This window comes from Hemitrygon akajei, chromosome 12 (assembly GCF_048418815.1).
Source record: "Hemitrygon akajei chromosome 12, sHemAka1.3, whole genome shotgun sequence".
NCBI lineage: Eukaryota > Metazoa > Chordata > Chondrichthyes > Myliobatiformes > Dasyatidae > Hemitrygon > Hemitrygon akajei.
This window is the reverse complement of record NC_133135.1, coordinates 51690418-51714255: the sequence shown is the minus strand read 5'-3', so window position 1 is coordinate 51714255 and position 23838 is coordinate 51690418. Positions and strand designations below refer to the sequence as shown.

Here is a 23838-nt window from a genome sequence, read left to right as displayed (position 1 = left end):
AGATTCCCAACAGAGGGTGCCAGAACTGAACTCTGAACTCTGGAACACCCCGAGCTGTAACAGCGTCACGCTAACCTCTACTCTACCATGGCTCCTCCAACTAACCACAAAGAAGAATCCTCACCAAGGCATAAAACCTTCAAACAAGGCCACTGTTGACTCTCAAGTATTATCCAGGAATAATCAAATTACTTATTTTCCAATCTTCATATGTTAAAGGAATAAAACAGGCAAAAAGCTGTTTTGTTTATTGCTTTTTAAATAAATCTTCAACAGAAGATGTATGTTTGTATGTTGAAGGAACTTCTGACTCTCATCCTAGCTCAGTCAGGTAAAAAAGCTGAACACTACTCACATCTCCACATAAGTTTATGTAATGTATGGACAGAGATGCAGCTTATTTTGGAAAACTGAGTCTTTTTGGGCACTCATTCGGGCCTCTCCAAGTTAATTATTAGATAGAACAATTACACAGTATGGCTATCCATCAAAGTTATCTCACAGAACCAATTAACATGTGGGTTTTCCGTTTTTCTGAGTAACGTGAGTTCCTATTTACCTTTGGAATCAGTTTGTCCAGGTGTTGAACTCGACGGTCATTTGATGGATGTGTAGAAAACCATTCAGGAATTTGAAATGTACCAGAAACAATTTTCATCAATTCCAGTTGCTGCCAATATACACTGCTGGCTCTCACATCTATGCAGGCCTAGATTCAAGAGAGAGTTCACACATGAAAGATGGGGGAATTGGGTACAATAACAGCTGACACAACTTCCCTCAACAGTTCTCAAGTTCTAAATTTAAAATTAGAAAAAAAAATCATTCAGTGGCCCTCTCGGATACAGCTGAGCAGAATCCCATCTGAAATGTTGAACTACCTTTCTCTTTCAAGTATTGACTGACTTTCTATAGTTCAAATATTTGCAGTTTTATCTCAGATTGTTTTCTCACCTCTACAATAAAAGATGTACATTAGTCTCGGGAGACTGAAGAGAGATTACATGCTATACACATCCAGCCTTAGCATTGTTCTACTTCCAGCAGTCAGAATTCTCTAATGCAGAAAGGTCTGAGATCAGCAATTACTTCTTAGTATCTATTTAAAGCACATTATGTACCAATTTCTCTGTAAAATACATGATTAAAGAAATTCTTGGTTATATTAGGGTAAGACGAAGGAACAGATACCAATCCTCACAGAGGGATCAGAGGTGGAGAGAGTGAGCAGTTTCAAGTTCCTGGGTGTCAAGATCTCTGAGGATCTAACCTGGTCCCAACATACTGACGTAGCCATAAAGAAGGCAAGATAGTGGCTATACTTCATTAGGAGTTTGAAGAGATTTGGTATGTGAACAAATACACTCAAAACTTCTATAGATGTACTGTGGAGAGCATTCTGACAGGCTGCATCATTACCTTGTATGGGGGGGGGGGGGGGGGGTGGTCTACTGCACAGGACCAAAAGAAGCTGCAGAGGGTTGTAAATTTAGTCAGCTCTTTCTTGGGTACCCAGGACATCTTCAAGGAGTGGTGTCTCCGAAAGGCGGTGTCCATTATTAAGGACCCCCAGCACCCAGGGCATGCCCGTTTCTCACTGTTACCATCAGGTAGGAGATACAGAAGCCAGAAGGCACACACTCAGCGATTCAGGAACAGATTCTTCTCCTCTGCCACTTAATTCCTAAATGGACATTGAACCCGTGAACACTACCTCACTTTTTAAATATATATTATTTGTTTTTTGCGTGATTTTTTATTTATTCAATATACGTATATTGTAATTGGTTTAATTATTTACTTACTATTGTTATTTTATTATTTTTTCCATCTTCTTCTATGTTATGTATTGATTGTACTGCTGCTGCAAAGTTAACAAATTTCACAACACATGCCAGTGATAATAAACCTGATTCTGATTCTGAAATATTATCCTTAACTGGTCATAAATGAATTGTTTTGTTCAATTCAATAAACATTTACAAACCAAGGCTCAGAATTTTGTGGAAGACACTTTACCTTAGCAGCAAGTTGCAGTCCAATCTCATCAGCTTCAATCTCCAGTTTTCGACTGTAGGGTCTATCAAACATGTACTGTAAGTAATAAATATATTATTGATAAAAGGAACTGATAATATTATGCTTCAAGTCTGATCCATATTAATAAAACAGGTAGGGCAAAGCTACATGATAATTTCCAACTCCCTTTAGCTCTAAGTATGCTTTCAGAAGACAGTTCCTGGTATATTAACATTGCAATTCCATAAATTAGAGTATCTCATCACAATGAGATCTAAACTCTCAAACATCCTAGTGCAAAGTAACACTGAGCAGCTAATGTTCCAGACTTCTATTTTAAAGAGTGCTTTGCTTTTTCACAATAATTAGGTATATAAGATAAATATTACATCAGGGTCTGGAGTAATGACACTATTTTTTCTCATTAGGCTTCTATTTAATTAAAGCAGATCCTCCATTTAAACTGCTGCCACTCTGATTTGTCATTCAATTGCAGGAAATGGAACATCACATTGCAGAATTGGACTCCAGTAGGAAATGTTATGTAAAAACCATAAACAGTAATAGCTACTGCAGGTGCATTTTCTACACACCACAAAGAGCTAACTAACCCTTAGAGCAAATGTATCAATTAAATTACTACACACAACACTATAACTTGAGCATGCAATTTACTAGGTCCACCAAATTAAGCATCTTTTGACCATGTAACTGGCATTAGTTTCCATGGTCTGAGTAACATAATGGGAGAGTTCAGAACCTTCATAGGAGCTGTACTTATCTCATGAGTTCCAATGACTAGTTTTCTTGCTGTTTGTTCTTTCCCTATGCGTTATATTGTCCTTATCTATCTACATAGTTCATTATCTATTTTCATTCCAGTGTTGTCATATCCATGCCTGTTATTCTTTTCCTCCCAGATCTGTCTTGTTCACTTGGCTTGCATTCTCTGTTTGATTTTTGTGTTTTTTTTGGGGTTCTATCAGCTGGGAAATGGTGAGCAGTCTAGTAGAAGGGGTTTGTATGTTTCAATCGACAATGAAGCTAAAGAAGTGTGTTTTGCAGCTATTACAGAGCTGTTTTTCTATCTAACCCCAGTCATGGTGCCATTTTTTATTCAGATAGAAGTGACTGCCACCAGTGGTTCTGGATTGGCTGGAGCTCCAACTATCTCACCAGTGTTAAATTCTTCTAGTCAGTCCTGTCTGTCTCAGACTCCGAAACAGTCCAAAACAAAGCCACAAATGAGATGAGGCACTTTGACTCAGATCCTCACATTTCCCCCGTCTCATCTTCCTCAGTCTGTGTAGCAGCTGTCTTTGCCTAAACTCTCTTCACCCACTGTCTTATACCAATCCATCATCCACACAGCCCTCAGCACCTTCCAAGACCTCCAAGCCCTCCACTAGATAATGACAACTCAAAAATAACCTGATATGTAAAAGTAGTGAGACTCAGGTTGGAATGCAAACTCATTAGAAATCTTTAAGTTTAAAAGTGAAGAGGTTATTAAAAGTTTTTATCTCAAACTAACCAACAGTTTCAATAACAAAAGCTTTGTACAGAAACATTTTCAAACAGTAGGCTGAGTACTTCCTACAAAGCAAAACCCAATAACATGAATGGCAGCGATGCTTCACTACCTGATGAACTCAATGGCTTCTATGCCCACTTTGAAAGGGAGAATATAACTACACTCTGTGACCCTGTTATCTTGGAGGCCGATGTTAGGCTGTCTTCAAAGATGGTGAAGGTGTAAGGCCCCGACAGGGTACCTGGTAAAGGCTCTGAAAATTTGTGCCAACCAACTGGCAGGAGTATTCAAGGACACTGCTATGCGCAGAAGTTCACACTTGCTTCAAAAAGGCAACAATTATACCAGTGCTTAAGAATAATAATGTGAGCTGCCTTAACAACTATCGCCTGGTAGCACTCACATCAACAGTGATGAAATGCTTTGAGAGGTTGGCTATGACTAGACTGAACTCCTGCCTCAGCAAGGACCTGGACCCATTGCGATTTGCCTATCGCCACAATAGGTCAATGGCAGATGCAATGTCAATGGCTGTCCACATGGCTTTAGACCACCTGGACAACACAAACACCTATCTCAGGATACTGTTCATCGACTATAGCTCAGCATTTAATACCATCATTCCCACAATCCTGACTGATAAGTTACATAACCTGGACCTCTGTACCTCCCTCTGCAAATCAATCCTCGACTTCCTAACTGGAAGGCCACAATCTGTGCGGATTGGTGATAATATCTCCTCCTCACTGATGATCAACACTGGTGTACCTCAGGGGTGTGTGCTTAGCCCACTGCTCTACTCTCTCCATACCCATGACATTGCAGCTAGGCACAGTTCGAATACCATCTATAAATTTCCTGATGATACAACCATTGTTGGAAGAATCACAAATGGAGATGAAAGGGCATACAGGAGCGAGATATACCAACTACTGGACTGGTGTCGCAGCAACAACCTCGCACTCAATGTCAGTAATGCAGAAGAGCTGACTGTGGACTTCTGGAAGGGTAAGATGAAGGAACACATACCAATCCTCATAGAGGGATCAGAAGTGGAGAGCTGACCAGTTTCAAATTCCTAAATGTCAAGATCTCCGAGGACCTAACCTGGTCCCAACATATAGATGCAGCTATAAAAAAGGCAAGACAGCGACTATACTTCATTAGGAGTTTGAAGAGATTCGGTTATGTCAACAAAAACATTCAAAAAGCTTCCTGCGCCCGGGCTGAACTCGTCAATTTCATCTATTTTGCCTCCAACTTCCACTCTGCCTTCAAATTCACCTGGTCCATTTCCGACACTTCCCCTCGCTTTCTTGATCTCACTATCTCTATCTCCGGAGACAGCTTATCTACCAATGTCTATTATAAACCAACGGACTCTCACAGTTTCATGGACTATACCTCGTCCCACCCTGCCACTTGTAAAAACGCAGTCCCCTTCTCTCAATTCCTTCGTCTCTGCCACATCTGCTCTCAGGGTGAGGCTTTGCAGTCTGGAATGAAGAAGATGTCCTCCTTTTTCAAAGAAAGAGGCTTCCCTTCCTCCACCATCAACGCTGCCCTCAACCACATCTCTTCCAATTCACACACGTCTGCTCTCACCCCATCCTCGCGCTACCCTACCAGGGATAGGGTTCCTCCTGTCCTCACCTACCACCCCACTGGCCTCTGCATCCAGCACCTTCGACCATCACTCCGAAACTTCCACCGCCTCCAACTGGATCCCATCACTAAACACACCTTTCTCTCCCCCCTACTTTTTGCAGGGATCACTCCCTACGTGACTCCCTGGTCCATTCCTCTCTCCCCACTGATCCCTCCTGGCACTTATCCTTGCAAGTGGAACAAGTGCTACATCTGCCCCTACACCTCCTCCATCACTACTATTCAAGACCTCAAACAGTCCTTCCAGGTGAGGCAACACTTTGCCTGTGAGTCTGTTGGGGTCATATACCATGCTCAGTGCTCCCAGTGTGGACTCTTGTATATCAGTGAGACCCGACACAGATTGGGAGACCGCTTCGCCGAGCATCTACGCTCCATCTACCAGAACAAGTGGGACCTCCCAGTGGCCACCCACTTTAATTCCACTTCCCATTCCCATTCCGATATGCCCATCCATGACCTCCTCCTCTGTCGGGATAAGGCCCCACCTAGGTTGGAGGAACAACACCCTATATTTTGTTTGGGTAGCCTTCAACCTGATGGCAAGAAGATTGATTTCTCAGACCTCCAGTAATGCCTCCCTTCCCCCCTTCACCATTTCCCACCCAGTTGCCCCTCTCTCATGTTACCTCCCTGCCTGCTCATTGCCTCCCTCTGGTGCTCTCTCCCCTCCCCCCTTTTCTCTTTCTTCCTTGGCCTTCTGTCTCGTTCACCAATCAACTTTCTAACTCTTTGCTTCATCCCTTCCCTTCCAAGTTTCATCTGTCACGTGTTGTTTCTCCCCTTCTCCCACCTTTCAAATCTACTCCTCTGCTTTTTTCTCCAGTCCTACCGAAGGGTTTCGGCCCAAAGCGTCAACTGTACCTTTTTCCCCATAGATGCTGCCTGGCCTGCCGAGTTCCTCCAGCATTTTGTGTGTGTTGTAAAAACTTCTACAGATGTACCCTGGAGAGCATTCTGACAGACTGCATCACTGTCTGGTATGGGGCTGGTATGGGGTGGGGAGGGGGATGCTGCTGCACAGGACTGAAAGAAGCTGCAGAGGGTCGTAAATCTAGTCAGCTCCATCTTGGGTACTAGCCTACAAAGTACCCAGGACATCTCCAAGGAGCACTGTCTCAGAAAGGCAGCATCCATACTAAGAACCTCCAGCACCCAGGACAGGCCCTTTTCTCACTGTTACCATCAGGTAGGAGGTACAGAAGACTGAAGGCACACACTCGGCGATTCAGGAACAGCTTCTTCCCCTCTGCCATCGATTCCTAAATGGATATTGAATCCGTGAACACTAACTCACTTTTTTAATATATATCATTTCTGATTTTGCACGATTTTAAATCTAGTCAATATACATATATGATAATTTATTTTCTTCTTCTACATAATGTATTACTTTGAACTTGCTGCTGCTGCTAAGTTAACAAATTTCACAACACATGCCAGTGATAATAAACCTGATTCTGATTCTGAGTCAAGACGCAGGGCAAACATGGGAATCAGTTCCAATAACACTGCTAACCCAGTGTGTGGCAGTGAAATTAGAAGGGGGTAGAACTGGGCATTTGGTAGGAAAAACTAAAAGTCCATTTTAACCCATTATTAAAATGTTAAAAACAAATCATATCCTGCTCTTTAACTCTGTTCCACTGAAAACATGATTCACAGCTGGACTATTCTATTCTGGAAAATATTAAATTGGTTTCAGCATGACTACTGAAACATCTCACCAGTTTTTTATTAAAATACATAATTATTCCATGACAACAGAATATTCCCAACATGGCAGTGATGAAATGCATCACCCCACTAACGAACTAGTCATATCGATTTCAGATCTGTACTTGGTTAGCTTATATCAATATGAAGAGAAGAAGGGATGTTACAATGGCAATAACACAACTGTACTGAAGAGGAAGGGAAATAGCAAAGGTGATTTCATTCAACTCACTTTCTACAGAAGATAAATGAGTGGCTAGGGAACTATTGGAATTGGAGTCCAACATGAGCCAATCCCTTGGAATGAGATAGGAATGTTATAAAAAAGTTAAGCCACATTTGATCAAATTGATTTTCATCAGTCCAGTGTCATTACTGTTCTGTATCATTACTCCTGCTCTCCACCATTTTCTGATCTCAGAGCAGGTTTGGAAGGAAATTGCAGAAGTTGGTTAACATCTGTCATGGACACAATGTTAGGCATTGCTTTAAAGACATTATAGCAAGGCACTTAGAAAAAATAATAACCAGGCAAAATAAAAAGGATTAATTAGATGGAATTCTCTTAAGAAGAATTTTTAGATGGATAAAGGGAAACTGGTGGATTACTACACTTAGATTTCCAGAAGGCATTTGATAAGATGCTGCAGCAAAACTCACATGGATATGCACAAAAGGCTGGATGCTAAAACAAAATTGAAAGTAGGGATAAATTGATCTTTCTTTAACAAATGCTGGGACCTCACCTTTTATTATTTATATTAACAACCTGGAGGAAGGCACCAGAGGTACGATTGCTGAGTTTGTTGATGACACAAAGACAGTCACACAAGTTCTGACAGGACACAATAAGGTTTATAGAGATATAGATTAAGTGACTGGGCAAAAGAGTATACTGTGATCATTGTAAAATTACAAACAGGAAAATCCGTAGATGCTGGAAATCCGAGCAACACACACAAAATCCTGGAGGAACTCAGCAGGCCAGGCAGCATCTATGGGAAAATGTACAGTCGACATTTCAGGCCAACAACCTTCGGCAGGACTGGAGAAAAAAAGCTGAGGAGTAGATTTGGAAGCTGGGGGCAGAGGAGAGAGAAACACCAGGCGATAGGTGAAACTTGGAGGGGGAGGGATGAAGCAAGGAAGTTGGTAAAAGAGAAAAAAGGCCATGAAACAAAGAGAAAAAGATAGGTGGGGAGGAGCACCAGAGGGAGGCGATGGGCGGGCAAGGAGATAACACGAGAGAGGGAAAAGGGGGTGGGAAATGATGAAGGAGTGGGGGAGGCATTACTGGAAGTTTGAGAAATCACTGTTCATCCCATCAGAACACAAGGTGTTGTTCCTCCAATCTAACTGTGCCTTTACCATGACAGTGGAGGAAACCTTGGATGGACATTTTGGAATGGGAATGGGAGGTGGAATTAAAATGGGTGGTCACCGGGAGATCCTGCTTGTTCTGGTGGATGGAGCATAGATGCTCGGTAAAGTGAGCTCTCAATCTACATCTGGGTCTCACTGATATACAGCAGGTCACACCAGGAGCTCTGAACACTGTGTATGATGCCAAAAGACTCACAAGTGAAGTGTCGCCGCATTTGGAAGGACTGTTTGGGGCCCTGAATGGTAGTGAGGGAGGAGGTGTAACACTTGTTTTGCTTGCAAGGATAAGTGCCAGGAGGGAGATCAGTGGGGAGGGACAAATGGACAAGCGAGTCACGTAGGGAGTGATCCCTGTGGAAAGCAGGAAGTGGGGGGGGGGGAGGGAAAGAGGTGTTTAGTGGTGGGATCCAGTTGGAGGTGGTGGAAGTTTCGAAGAATTATGTGTTGAATGAGGAGGCTGGTGGGGTGGTAGGTGAGGACAAGAGGAACCCTATCCCTGGTAGGGTAGCAGGTGGATGGAGTAAGAGCAGACGTGCATGAAATGGAAGAGATGCAGTTGAGGGTAGTATTGATGGTGGAGGAATTGTAAAATTGTCTATTTTGGCAGAAACAAAAAAAGCAAATTATCTGAATGGATAACAACTGCAGAGCTCTTAGAAGCAGGAGTTCTGGATGTCCTGGTACACGATTCATAAAAGGCAGTTATGTTGGTGCTAAAAGTAATTTGGAAAGTTAACAGTATTATTGTTACAAGAAGTAAACATAAAAGTAGAGAAGTTGTACTTCAGTTATATAGGGCATGACATGGCTATAGCTGTGTATAATATCAGTCTACTCACTCAAGTATATTAATGTGCTGATAGCCAATTCTGAGAAGGCTTGCTAGACTGATTCCTCAAAACGGCAGAGTATCTAATGAGGAAAGATTCGACAAGGTTTATGCCTGCTGGTTCAGGACAGCAAGATGGAACTTGAAACATCCAAGAACCTCAGTGGTCTTGACTACATCAAGTTCAAGTTTAATTATTCAACCATACATGAATGTAGCCAAATGAAAAGCATTCCTACAGGGCCAAGGTGCAAAACACATTACCAGCAGCATACAGTATACTGCACATAGCATAGAGCACGTGGTTACAATTTCAGAAAAACATAGTCACAAAGAAAATAAAATATAGACCAAGTCCCTGAATGTCCAGCTTATTCTTTCACAAGAGCACTGAGCAAGCACTGGAGAGCGACACCCAACTCAGAATGGATTCCAATAGGACTCAACCCCACTCCATTTCGGAGTGTCCTCACCTGGGCAACTACAACAAGCGACCCCGCAGCCTAGGGCTAGTTCTTGCCACAACCGAGGCAATGCAGCTCCTCCCACCATCGGTCTCGTCAATGAACCAGTGAACCTGACTTGCAGTGTTCTACATTACCGACGTCCAACAATAAAGACAGAAATGAAATGAATTTTGTTTCTTTCAGAACGTCTTGAGCCTTTGGAGCTGATTTCCTTAAACCACAGTGAAGCAGCAGCTTTCAACGAGTAAAAAGATTCTTTATAAGGGGCATGGAAGGTTATTGAAAACGTACTGGATTAGCTTTGATTTTCCTGAATGATGAAGCACACTAGAAGGGCTGAGTAACCTGCTCCGCATCCTAATGTTAGTTAAGTACTAATTTGCAAAGGTTATGGAAGTAGTCTCACCTGGATAAGCTTCCCTTGGATCCACTGCCCCAGAAGAGCAAGGCTATCCCGAGGAAACACAGCCCAAGTAAGTGTCAGAAATACGAGGGTCACGAAATCAAGGAGTTGAATAATACTTGCATGTTCCGCCTGCAACAATAGGTGAGTTAGTGCTCATTCATGGCAGAAACTCTTGGAAACATCGAAATAAATCCTCTCACACTTCTACCTGTGTAATAAAATCCCCTTCAGTTACACTCCAATTATCCACGGTCTACTGACACCAAACCATTTCCTTTCTGATATAAATTAATCTAATAAAGCATTAAAAAAATTAAATTACATTTATTTGTACTGCATTTGTCTTTATTCCAATGTATTACTCTATCAAGTAATGTTGTTTCATAAACAAAAATTAAAACCAAGATGGCTATAAAATCTCTGGTTAACGAGCAGAATTAAAATGAACTACTGAACTACCGAGGACTTGCCACACGTCAGCTCATTTCCTGAACATCCGTGGAGCATGTAACAGAAAAGTTTGGTCATTTACTACAGGAAGGGGTTGGTGCTCAAGCCTCCTGTTTACATCAATGGCACTGAGGCCAAGAGGCTGAGCACTTCAAATTCCCAGCAGTGAATGTCAGCGATAGTCCGTCCTGCTCCAACTTCATGGACGTGGCGGCCGAGAAAGCTCACTACCACTTTTACTCCCTAGAAATTCGACACAATTCCTTTAACCCTCACCAATTTTTATCAATGCACCACAGAAAGCATCCTTGCCCAGAGGCAGCAGGGTGTGACAACTGTTCTGCCAGAGTTGTGAACATAGCTCAGCACACCACAGAAACCACCCTCCCTTCCAAAGACTCTGTCGACACCTCACTATGCATCAATAAACCAAACATGATCTCTTTCTCTCTTCTCCCCTCCTCCCATTGGGCAGAAGATACGAACAGAAAACACCAAGCTCAAGGATGGCTTCTATCCCATTGTTACTATCTACTATCCCATCCCATCTACTAAAGAGCTCTCTAATATGATAAAATGGGCTCTTGAACACATCATCTACTTTCTTATGGCGTTGCACCATATAGGGCATGAAGGGATATGGGGAGAAGGCAGGAGATTGGGGCTGAGAAGAAAAATGGAACAACCATGAAGAAATGGTGGAGTAGACTCAATGGGCCAAATGGCCTAATTCTGCTCCTATGTCTTAAGGTCTTCATGCACTGCACTTTCTCTGTGATCGATTTACAAAGAAAGTATCACTTTATCAGTAGAATAACAGTGAGTAACTGCTTCATTTTATTCTTCTCCTTGTATGAGCTCAATGCACTGATGAGATGGACCTGTATGGATGGCATGCAAAATAAAGTTCATCATGGTCCCTCAGCATGTGTGACAATAATAAAAACATTACTCTTGACGAAGCTGTCATGATTTTAAATATCCATCAGGTCCAACGAAACCACCCCTTCAGCAGTCTATCTACACAAATGAAGTTCTTCAACCATAAAATTTATCTAGTAAATTCTTCTAAAGCCAATATACATCTTCTAATGTAAAGAGCTACCAATATGACAAAACCTAATAAAATGCATAAGTAGTTGTCGGCAGATCCAATGTTTTAACCTGAAGTGGCCTAATTGACCTTATTTCTTCCCATTTTGATCCATTTTATCTCCCGATTCCAATGCCTTAATCATTTACATTTGTGGCACCTCTGATGTTCTCTGCTTATAGTCCCAGACTGTTCATTTTCACAATGGGCAAACAATCCCTCAATCCCAAACTAGAATGATCTGAGAACCTTTCATAATCTCCTTGAACAAAGACCCTACCAATCCCCTCCTCCACCACCACCACCACCCCTCACCTGAATATGCACGACCACCCTTTCACCTGAATCTCCTCCACCCCCTCCTTCACCTGAATTCCCTCCACCCCCTTCTTCACCTTAATCCTCTCCACCACCCTCCTTAACCTAATTGAGCTCACTTTTGCATTCATATTTACTTCAACTCCACTCACTTCTCCCAAATCAAAGTCATTGCCATGGGAAACTGTGATCATCCAAGCGAGAGTTGTCTCTGCTGGATATCCATAACTTTTTTTAATTGATCCTATTCAGACCCCTTTCCTCAAATCTTCTTCCATCACATTGTGTATATTGTTGATGCTGCTTCTTAAATGTGCACAGAACTGAAGAAGTTCATTACTTCTGCTGCCAATTTTCATCCCGCTCTTACACTGACATGGTCAGCATTTAACTCTTCCTTTCTTCTTCTTGACATCTTCATCTCACAGGGTAGCCTAGTAACAAATATCTATCAAAACCAACAAACTCCCACCACTGAATTAACGACGTTTCCTCTCAGCACTTGCTGTAAGAACCCCAGTGTCTCCTCTCAGTTCAATCTGCTCTGATAATGAGACTTTCCATACTACTGCTTTGATATGTCTTCTTTCCTGTCAGCTGTGACTTCTCTTTCACCATAGCTGTCAGTGCTACTAACTGTATCTATTTCCCACACTTCTGCTCTAATTTTCACCCATCCCAATATGAACACAGATAGACTTTCCTCAGTCCTCAATTTCTACCCACAATGAATCATCCTCTGTATTTTCCTCCACTTTGAACAAGATTCAACCACTAAACGTACTTTCCTCTCTTCTCCCTTTTCAACATTTTGAAGGAGCTGTTCCTTCAATTCCCTGGCTCATTCTTACAATCCCACCTATGCTCCCCACTTTCCCATTCAACCACAGCAGACAACATCTGATTCTGCCTCTTTCCTTCCACCCAGAGACCTTGTTTGTGAAGCAGCAATTCACTTGGTCTTCCAGTTTTCTACACTGCAGTCAGTGCTCACAATGTGTATGTAGAAAGCGGACAGAAATTAGGTGACCAGTAATCTAACCACCTCCCTTCCATCTTCAGGGTCAATTGTAAATTTCCAATCACTAACCACTTGAATTCGTCACCCCATCCCCACCTCCCTGATTTTAGTCTCTTTGGAAAAGCACTTCACTTTCGATCTGGGTACGTTTCATTCTTCAGGGCTTGATGATGAATTTAACAATTTTTGGTAAACAACCTTTTGTTCCTCACTATGGATACAGTTGCACATTTTCATTTCAATTTGTTGCATTCTTCTCCCTCTTTGACTCCAATTGTCTGCTTTTAAAACAATTACCTGGACAATTTGATCTTCACCTATTACAAACATTCCCTTGGTTTACTTCACCCCCGTGACTTACTTTTTGAGTGCTGACAAATGGTCCTCAGCTTGAAACATCAACTCCCTCTTCTTCCCCCACGAATGCTGCCTGACCTGCTGAGCAACTCTAACATTTTCTGCTTTGGGTGTAAAGACATCACTCAATATTGATTTAAATCTAATTTTGAAGCCTCCAACTGCAATAATTGTTCATTGCTTTCCCAGATGGTAACAGGTTTGACCAATAAACAAAACCTATATCCAGTCCTCTTGTACATTCTAGTGACGTGAAACCAGTTTTGATAATAAATTTCCTTTTGAACTTTGAGCCAAGTTGTCCCATTCTAACACCAAAACAGTTACTGCATTGTGTCTAAAATATGAATTACTTTGTAAATGGTTTATTATTTTAAGTCCAAAGACTTTCTCTATCCAAGCCACCAAATGTAGAGAAGCTATACTCACCCCATGTGCCAGGAGGCAATGAGCCATCTCGTGACCAAGAATACATGCCAGTTGATCACCGTCTGCCACAGCTTTCAGCAACCCAGTTAAGACAAACACCTGCCCATTCTGTGCCAGGAGAAACAGACATTAGAATAGCCTATATCATCTGCTGAGATGCTAAATCAGAATAAACAAACACCAAATGCTGACAAATCAACCTAATGTTGAACTAGTCTCTCAGCATTTTATCTGACAGCATAAAGGAAATGAATTATTCTGTCAGGACTCTTTAAGAACACATTATATAGTGTTACATTATAAACTATAGACAGTGCTATTTTTGTACAGTTAGAAATAAAATTAACTGGTTATATTTAAATGTTTTAATTTATGTAATTGTTTTGAGGGAGCTTGCTGTTCATTGACATCTCCCACACAGGGGACAGGCAGTTTAAGGTCTATTGTAGACAAGATTCTGGATCAATAATCAACAGAAAATGGCTAATCATTTAGGGAAGCTGAAAGCAATCAAATGTAATCCACAGGATTTTATGAAAGGCAAATTACGTCTGACAAACACAGAAAGGAACTGGAGGAATTCAGCAGGTTGAGCAGCATCTATGGAGGAAAACGGATAGTCGATGTTTCCGAAACCTCAGCTGTCTATTTTCCTCCATAGATGCTGCCTAACCTGCTGAGGTCCTCCAGTTGCTTTGTGCATTGCTCCAGATTTCTAGCATCTGCAGTCCCTTGTGTCTCCATTATATTTGAAAGATTTGCTCTAATTCTTTGCGAGTAAGACATGGAGAGTTGGTAGAGAGGAGACTGGAGATGTAATAGGTATTTATGTTTCCGAAAGACATTTGACAAAGTGCCACACAAGAACTTGGAACAAAAGTCAAAAGCCCAAGTTCTTGGAAGAGTGTATTAGCATGGATTGAAAACTGGCTGTCACAAAGAAAACAGAGCATTGTAACAAATGGATCATTTTCAGGCTAGACGGATGCAACATGAAGTAGCCCAGGGATCAGCTCTCGGCCTCAATTATTTACATTACTGATGAGGAGGAGGGAACAAAAATGCAAGGTTTCCATGTTTATATAATATGAAAATAATTCTTGAATAACTTGTGCAAATTAGTATAAATAATAAAAACAATATTATTCATCCACTATTTTGTCTGCCCTATCCCACAACTCAGCTGTTAATTTTTAAATTTATCCTGACATTTAGGTAAAGCTTTTATAAATGCTACATGGTTTTGCATTGTTTGTGCAGAATACAGCATCAAATATAGAATTGTGGTGATTCTGAATCAAATTAAATGTGAAATGAAAACTTTTCACTGATTAAATATTATATCTTAACTGTAGGATAAAACTAACATGTAGGTTACAAAAGGGTATAGCAGAGAAATTATTTTACCCCTGTAAAGCAGAATTCATAAGAAAATTAGTTACCATAATTTTGATTATATGGTCTTTAGAATAGGCATACATACTACATTAACAATTCTATATATTAAGTTTGAAATTTATCAGAAATTGTTTCTTACAGGCAAGACAAAGGCATTTATCTCTGGATCGTCCACAACGTTAATAATCCACTTGGTCTCAGAAACACCTGGTATATCTTTGTTTTTCTCAATTAACTGGTTGAAAACAAACTGAATGGTCTTATAGATTGGATCATCATTAGGCAAAAATTTATCCTTGTAGTTTTCCAGCACCTGTGGAAAAAGAGGCACTAATCATAAATAGCATTCCAGTGTCCTCATGCATTTAACAATTCACTTCAAAGAAGATCAAGAGATAATCAGAAGGATTTGCTGAGTGTTTTGTTTTGCCATCCTCAAGCCTGTTTGATCACCCAGCCGTGAGCTGTAACACTACCACCATAAGCCAGATACCTGAAGATGTGAAGCAGGCTAGAAGGGACTTTTCCTTTGACAGCTTTCACCAACGGCACAGTTAATACAATCCCAGAACTCAACTCTCTCACTCGCTCCATTGGAACCCAATTTTGTGGATTTCCTTGATGTCTAAACTAGACAATGTCATCCATGCAGTGGGCCCATACACTCTTTGGATCATTGAGCATTTGTTCACAGGCTTTCCATCCTTCACTAAGACACCCTCTCTGCTTTGAAAACCTCATTATCTGTCTGTACACTAATGCTTATCTTCTCTTCTTCAATCTCCTACTTACAGAATTGCAAAGAAGTAACACTTCTTATCGTATAAAAAGCCGTCTGCGATAGCACTTCAGTGTGCGATACTAGACTTCCCTTACATCTGTTCAGTCTATCTGGACTTAGCAGCATCACTAATCCATGTAACAAAAAGATGTCATTGTAATAATGCCCACTGCATTATTTAATATGTTTTGAATGAAATATTGAAGTAATACTGCAGATGACACTGGGTTCAATTTATACACTGTTTCGCAAATATGCAAAGCAGATGATTCAAGATCAATGCATATTTTCCTCAATGTATCAATTACAGAAGGTAGGTATAATTTGTGAAGATAATTTTCAATAAGAATCGTTTGCAAAGAACACAGTCATCACTTAGTTTGATTATTACTACTTAATTCCTCTCATTTTAAAATCAACCACTTACTGTTTCACACCTTTGCAATCTTTCCTACTTCAACTGCAACACAGCATTTTTTAAAATTCAAGAGATTGAAAGGTGTTGGTGTGTCGAGGATCCTGAATGTCCTTGTAGACAGATCTTTGAAAGTTAATGTGCAGAATCAGCAAGCAATTAGGAGGAAAGTGGTATGTAGGTATTTATTACAAGAGGTCTTCAACACAAAATAAAGTCTGACTGCAATTATATACAACCCTGGTGAGAGCACATCTGCAGTAATGTGTACAATCCTAGTCTCTCTACCCAAAGAAGAATACACACGGGAGAGGTAATCCAATGTAAGTGATGGCAGATCTGTCATATGAAGAAACATTAAGCAGACTTGGCCTTTGGTCTCTTGTGTTCAGAACAATGGGAGGTGATCTCAGAGAAACATACAAATCTCTCATAGGGTTTAACTGTTTAAATGCAGGGATCATGTTTCCCCAGGCTGGGAAATCTGAAACCATGGGCTACAGCCTCAAAATAAGGGTAAGGCCACTCAGGGCAGAGACATGGAGAAATTTCTTCACTGACAGTAAAATCAGGAATTCTTTACTCAAGTAGGCTATGGAGGCTCAGTTGCTAAGTATATTTTGAGATATCGATTGAAAGAGTTTTGAAATGAAGGAAAGCACTTCCTGTACTGCAGGGAAATGTGGTCAGGATCAGCCATGTCCTTTCTGGGTAGTAGACCAGGCATAAATGTTGAAATGTCCTGGGTATTTGTGCTTTTGGTTTAGTGAAGAAAACTTTCAAAACTTTGGATGGTTTAAAGAAATTCCATAGCTACTAAAGTTTTGTTGTTATCACACCATTTGTGATAAATTTCCTTTCACTTCCTATATAATGTAACTTGAAAGAAAATTGTGTGAAACTTTACTTGTGCTTTGTACAAAGCTTAATGCATTCATATTGCACTCACAACTTGACAGTCAGACAAGCTGTTATTTTTGAGTTTGGGGTCATCACTCCATTATGCAGCAAGTTACTTCTGGTATATAACATATAATCGTAAGTGCTTTGTAGAGTGATTTCACCCTTAGAACATGGGAAAGACTTTTTTTTATTTAAACAACGGCCTACGACAAAGAAAGGGAAATTTAAGGCTTCTCAGTCAGAGAATGAAGATCCATTTAAAATGCACTTGAAATGTATACACATTTTTCCAAAGTGTCATGACCTCAGCCCCCTCCTTTGTGAGAATCGCAAGAGAGAGAGAGCCTTACGGTTTGGAATGTGGGCTGGCCGCTCAGCCAGACAAAAGCCTTGGACATAGCCATTGTCTTGGGAGACACCTTTGTGGAATAAGGAACTGGACTACGTGCAAACCCTCAGGGCAATGTGAGATGGGTGATGGGGGAAAGATTGCCTCGCTCCCACCCTGATTGGCATCTACAACCCTGCCAGTCCAGATAAAAGGTGGGCTGCCGAGGTGGGGCCTCAGACGCACCAAGGAGACACACGAAGAAGACACGATAGTGCTTCCCGTCGGAGCGGGAAGCTATTCTGAAGGAAGCCACGTGCGTTAGATTCTGGATCGGGAGTCTGTGGCTGGACCCAAAAGGAAAAACCGCTTTAACTAACAGTAGGGATTTGCTTCGCAAGGACGATGGGCAAGTGTTCCTTTTCTCTCTCTCCAACACGTGAAATGCCAGCGGTTCCCGAAACGGGGAAGCCTGCAGACTTTGAGTGACTCTTATGTTCCATTGGACTCAGTATCCCCTAGACAATGATAGAACTTATTTTTGATTGATTATTACTATACCTGTGCTTTAGATTGAGTTTTGACGATGTATATGATCTGAATGTTTTGTATTAACCATACGTTTGTGCCCCTTTATAAATAAAACGTTTGAAAATAGTATCATCAGGCTTCAGCGGACCTCTCTATCTTTGCTGGTAAGTCACCCGGTTACTGGGGAATGTAACAAAAGCAAGGATTAATCACTGCCATTTTCAAATATTGCAGGTATATTTGTTGCTTTAAACTTTCAAATTATTATGAAAATAGCTGCTGCACCCTGAATTGATATGGACTTTAAGGAATTCTCCAATTTAAGAACACCGATAAATCCTTTCTCAGACGTTAGACTCTATTCTTGTTTCTTGTATTTCAAGTTCAAGTTCAGCGTATTGTCATTCAACCATATACATTTGTACCGCCAAACGAAACAACATTCTCCGGAATCAGGGTGCTCAACACAGTACATATAACTCACACACGCAACTCATAGTAATATTACCCCAAATAAATTAACAAATAATAATGTGCACTTATGACACAAATTAAAAACTAAACTGTGTAACAATACAGGCGCTTCACACGCGATGAGACCCAAGTGGTGGCAGTAAGTTCAGTAGCCTTACACCCTGGGGGAAGAATCTGCTTTCCATCCTAACAGTTCTTGTCCTAAAACTGTGGTACCTCCTACCTGATGGCAGGGGGTCAAAGAGATTGCTGGACAGATGGGAGGGGTCAATGCTAAGGGCCAAGCACACGCAGTGCTCCGAACAAATATCTCTGATGGGTGCAAGAGAAACCCCAAAGATCCTCTCAGCAGTTCTCGCAATCCTTTGCAGGGACTTGCAGTCCGACGCTTTGCAATTCCTATACCAAACGGTGATGCAGCTGGTGAGGACACTCTCAATGGTGCTCCTGTAAAAATTGGTTAGAATGAGGAAGGGAGAAGCCTCACTCTCCTCAAGAAGTAGAGACGCTGCTGCACTGTCTTGACAAAAGAGGTGGGCTTTGAGGGATCAGGTGAGATCATTTGTTATGTGCACTCTCCCGTGAAGCCAATGTCTAATCCAATTTACTACCATATCCTGAGTGCCAAGCGGCTGAACCCTCTTGAACAACCTCTTATGTGAGACCTTGTCAAAGGCCTAGCTGAAGTCCATGTAGACATTATCTACTGCCTTGCCTTCATAAATTTTCCTGTTAACTTCCTTGAAAAGGTATACAACATTGGTTATATATGACCTACCACATACAAAGCCATGCTGACTATCCTTAATCAGCCCCTGTCGATCCAAATATTTATATATCTGGTCCCTTAGAATACTTTCCAATTACTTGCCCAAAGCTGATGTCAGGCTCACTGTCATTTAGAGACGCAAACACAAGGAACTCTGCAGATGCTGGAAATTCAAACAACACACAAAATGCTGGTGGAACACAGCAGGTCAGGCAGCATCTATAGGAGGAAGCACTGTCGATGTTTCGGGCCGAGACCAATCCTGACGAAGGGTGTTGGCTTGAAACATCGACAGTACTTCTTCCTATAGATGCTGCCTGGCCTGCTGCGTTCCACCAGCATTTTGTGTGTGCTGCTGTCATTTAGAGCTTATTTTTAGAGACTTTCTTAAACAATCGAACAAAATTAATGATTGTCCAGTCGTCTGGCACCTCACCTGTTGCTCAGGATATTTTAAATATCTCTGCCAGCATCCCTGAAATTTTCCCACAAGCCTCTCAAAAGGTCCATGGGAACACATGTCAGGTTATGGGAATTTATCCCCCCAATTTGCCTCAAGACAGCAAATACCACCTCCTCTGAAATCTGTATACAGTCCATGACCACACTGCTGCTTTGCCTCACATCAATGGACTCTGCATCCAGCTACTGGGTAAATACAGATGCAAAAAATCCATCTCCTCCATCTCTTATAGCTCCATGTATAGATGACCACTTCATCTTCAAGAGGACAATTCTGCCCTTTTGCTCTTAATATCTGTAGAATCTCTTGGGATTCTCCTTCATCTTGTCTGCTAGAGCAACCTCATGCCTTCTTTTAGCTCTCCTGATTTTCTTAAGTGTTCTATTTCATTTCTTATACTCCTACACCTGTTATGTGCCTTCTTCTTCTTAACCAAGCCTCAATATCCAACAAAAAACAAAGTTTCCTAAACCTGCTATCTTTGGAACACGCAAACTCTGTACTCTCAAAATTTCACTTATGAAGGCCTCCCCCTTACCAAATGCATCTTTGCCAGAAAAGAACCTGCCCCAATCCACATTCGACAGATCCCTTCGGATGCCATCAAAATTGTCTTTTCTCCAAGTTAAAATTTCAATGCAAGGACCAGACCTATCCTTCTCCATGATTACAATGGATTCTGGTTAATTGGGACACATCAGGACCAGCACATTTTGGCTCAATTAAGCAGCTGCCTTAATTAGCCGAAGTTTCATGGAGATGGTTAAAAAGGTGTGTATTAGTTCATATTTATCGATCGAAGAATTCAGCTAGTATACATTGCAGCATTTTTGTTCATTGCCCGTAAATAAACAAAATCAGAACAGACGACAGGTTAATTTTTCCGCCTAGCGTCAAATCTGTTCGTGGCATCTTGCCTAGGGTCTGAAACTTTTCAAAGTCAAAACAGAAAGCAAAATGATCAAATATCACTGCTTTTGAATCAGCATCCATCAGCCCAAACGGATAATTAATCGAAGGCCCAATTAACCAGAATCCATTGTGTACAGAAACTATGATCACTAGATACAAGTGTTCCTCTCCACAATCTTCTGTCACTTACCCAGTCTCATTCTGTAATAGCAGACCTGGTATTGCGTTCCCTCTGGCCGGGGCTTCTATTAGAGGCACTTTCCTCAATCTCTACCCCATCTAGCCCTCCGACAGTATGGGAATCCCAGTCAACATGAGGAAAGTTAAAACCACTAAATATGATAGCATTATATTTCATGCAATAGTCTGTGTCTCTCTACAAATTTGCTCCTCTAAATCCCACTGACTTTTGGGTTGTCTATACTATAATCCAGCTAATGTGGTCATTCATTTCTTACTCCTCAACTCCACACATACAGTCTCAAAAACTGAGCTCTCTAATCTGTCCTGTCAGAGCACCTCTGTGACATTTTCCCTAACTAGTATTGCCACCCCTTCCCCTTTGACGCCTCCCTCTCTATCATGTCTAAAACAATGAAGCCCTGGAACACTGAGCTGCCAGTCCTGCCCCTCCTGCAACCAAGTCTCACTAATGACTACAATGTCATAATTCTACGTGCAGGTCCATGTCATAAGCTCCTACAATACCCCTTGCATTGAAATGTACGCAACTCGAAATGAATGACAATAATTAAGTTTTCACATAGGTCCAACATAAAAGGAATGACAAAGTACTGAAACAGTTGATGGATCAATTATGTAAAGTGTAGACAGTATACTAAACATCTGGTGGAGCTCAAAGGGGGTAGATGAGGCAGGCATTTTGAATAGTGAGGGAAATCAGACTGAACATTGTCAGTTTCAATGGATCCAAAGCTAGCTCTTGCAGCTCTGGCATTTACCCTCTCAGGTGCAATCTCTACGGCCAGTTTTCAAATAGGCGTAATATTCTATTGCAGTGGAATGCTGCTCTCTAACTATGGATTCTTCAAGGATGGAAGTGGGAAAGTGCTTCCAGGGATCAGAGGGACCTAGAGACAAATAAAAACAGAAGAGGCAGATTCTTTCTGTACAAGGGAGACGAGAATCCCTCCAGGACTACAGGCCGGAGGTTTGCAGGAGACTGTTAGTTCCCAAGGATCAGTTCCATCTCCAAAAGACTATGCATCAGGGGAATCCGCCCGTTTCTGTGACCTTGAGAAAAGTGGATGAAATCTCCGCTCCTCGCGTGTGAAGTTGGGGTAATCCCCCTGATATGGCAGTGAGCTCCTTCTGAATGTGGAGTAAATCAGCATCAGCTGTCAGGAAATGATCTTGAAGCAACAAAGCAGAACAATGTCTGTGACGTTAATCTCTATGGTCAGTCAAGGTCCATGTACTAAGTTATATTTGATGCCAAGGGAAGGTTACAGGTCTCAGCGGGGGCAAAGGACACAGATTTTGTGATAGCACTTTGAAAGCTCATATTCAAGTGAAAGCTGGTTAGCTAAATGTAGTTGTTCTGTGAGGTTGAAAATCACACAGGTCACCAATAATGCACATTATTACACTGCTGTGGAAGGTACCTGGGGTTTTTATGCAACAAAAAAATCCCACCGAGAAAAGAAGCAAACTTCCTGACAGGCACAGAAATGAGCTCAAAGATGCTGTCGGTGGTTCAGCCCTTTTCAACAACAGTCTTAATTTTGCAAAGCTGTGCAAAGGAATTTCTACCTTGGATTATGCTTGTATTGCAGAAAGTAATCTTCTCAGGACTATGAAACAGCATAAAATTAATGCTCACCATAAAAAATACAGGTTAATTAAAAAAAGCAAGCCAGGTACTACAGAGTTGTTTGAAGTTGGAAAAGAATAAAAGTCATTTGATGATCTTGGAATCAGTATATAGATTCTGAACTTGGTACTTGATGAGATTCTAGTAAGATAGCAATGTGTTCGATCTACGGGGTCAAACAAAGTTGTTATTGCCCTTTTTTTAAATGTATTTTTATGATCACAAGACCTTGCTGGACATTAAGAACTTTTTTTTTAAATATGGAACGCTTCACGAATTTGCGTGTCATCCTTGCGCAGGGGCCATGCTAATCTTCTCTGTATCGTTCCAATTTTAGTATATGTGCTGCCGAAGCGAGCACGACATTAAGAACTTAAAGTACTGCCGGTTACCCCAACACAGAGTTGTTCATCGGCAGTGAAACTGACGGAGCTGGATTCGGTGTGGATCGTACTGCTGCCTGCGCCAGAGAGGAGTCAGAGAAGTCAGTGCACGAAGGCGGTGTGCAGTCTAACAGCAAGTGATCATCTAGGTGGTTTTTGTGTGATCGCAAAACCCTGTTGGACATTATAAATGTGGAACGCTGCAAGTCCAATTCACTGATTTACTGGTGGACAGTGGGGTGCAGTGGCTGAGCTGGTCATTGTCTGGTACAGGATGTACAACCCAATGATTAGTTACTGCCATTTTATTAAACTAGCCACAAATTATTTATATTTTAAAATTTTTTGTTATTTTTGATTTTTGAACCAAAATGAAATGCTTAATAATTCCAATTTATTACATTCTTTCTTGCTGCTTTTATGTTTTGAAGATTCAGAAATAATTGGAAACCCTAAGATGGTTGATGGTTGGTAAAGAATGAAGCAGAACTTTGCAACCAATCCAAGACCTTCTCAGAAGTTTCACTCATCAGGCTTGTTCAACTCTGCCCAATTCATTCCATCACATCGTTCAAGACTCAGCTGCCACTCAATTCTGCACCACATGGAACTTGCCAAGCATTAGGTCATGGGAGCAGAAAATTTAAACAGCAGACCACGCACCGGCAGTAGAAGTTAGCCCATTGTGAGACCGATAAACTGCCCAAATGTACTTCTAGAAAATAGGTGCAGAAACAAGTTTGATACTTAAAGTATGAAGAACCATTAAGTGGGAACTAATGACATTAATTGTTAAAAATAGTATCACATTTTGAGTGCAATTTCACTGAAAGAAATCAAACCAGTGTACAGAAGACTATAACTGAGATGATCACAGGCATCAAAGATGTCAACTTTTAAAAGAGGCAAGAATTTTCTTTTGACGTTATTAATAAAATGCAAAAAGGAGATTGAACA

The 23838-nt window shown here is 41.2% G+C and overlaps 1 protein-coding gene and 1 non-coding gene across 4 annotated transcripts in view; both read right to left on the bottom strand.

Annotated features, from left to right (window-relative positions):
• oma1 (OMA1 zinc metallopeptidase) overlaps window positions 1-23838 on the bottom strand; it is a 78707-nt gene that overhangs the window by 41660 nt on the left and 13209 nt on the right. For all 3 annotated transcript variants that reach the window (XM_073063093.1, XM_073063092.1, XM_073063094.1), the window contains 5 exons: window positions 15228-15401; window positions 13691-13798; window positions 10023-10151; window positions 2020-2094; window positions 560-709 (listed from right to left, as the gene is read on the bottom strand). In XM_073063093.1, the coding sequence (XP_072919194.1) occupies window positions 560-709; window positions 2020-2094; window positions 10023-10151; window positions 13691-13798; window positions 15228-15401 (636 nt within the window). The remainder of the gene's footprint in view (window positions 1-559; window positions 710-2019; window positions 2095-10022; window positions 10152-13690; window positions 13799-15227; window positions 15402-23838) is intronic.
• On the bottom strand, window positions 22753-22859 carry LOC140737458 (U6 spliceosomal RNA). Its single transcript, XR_012101159.1, has one exon. It is a non-coding gene; the product is annotated as a U6 spliceosomal RNA (small nuclear RNA).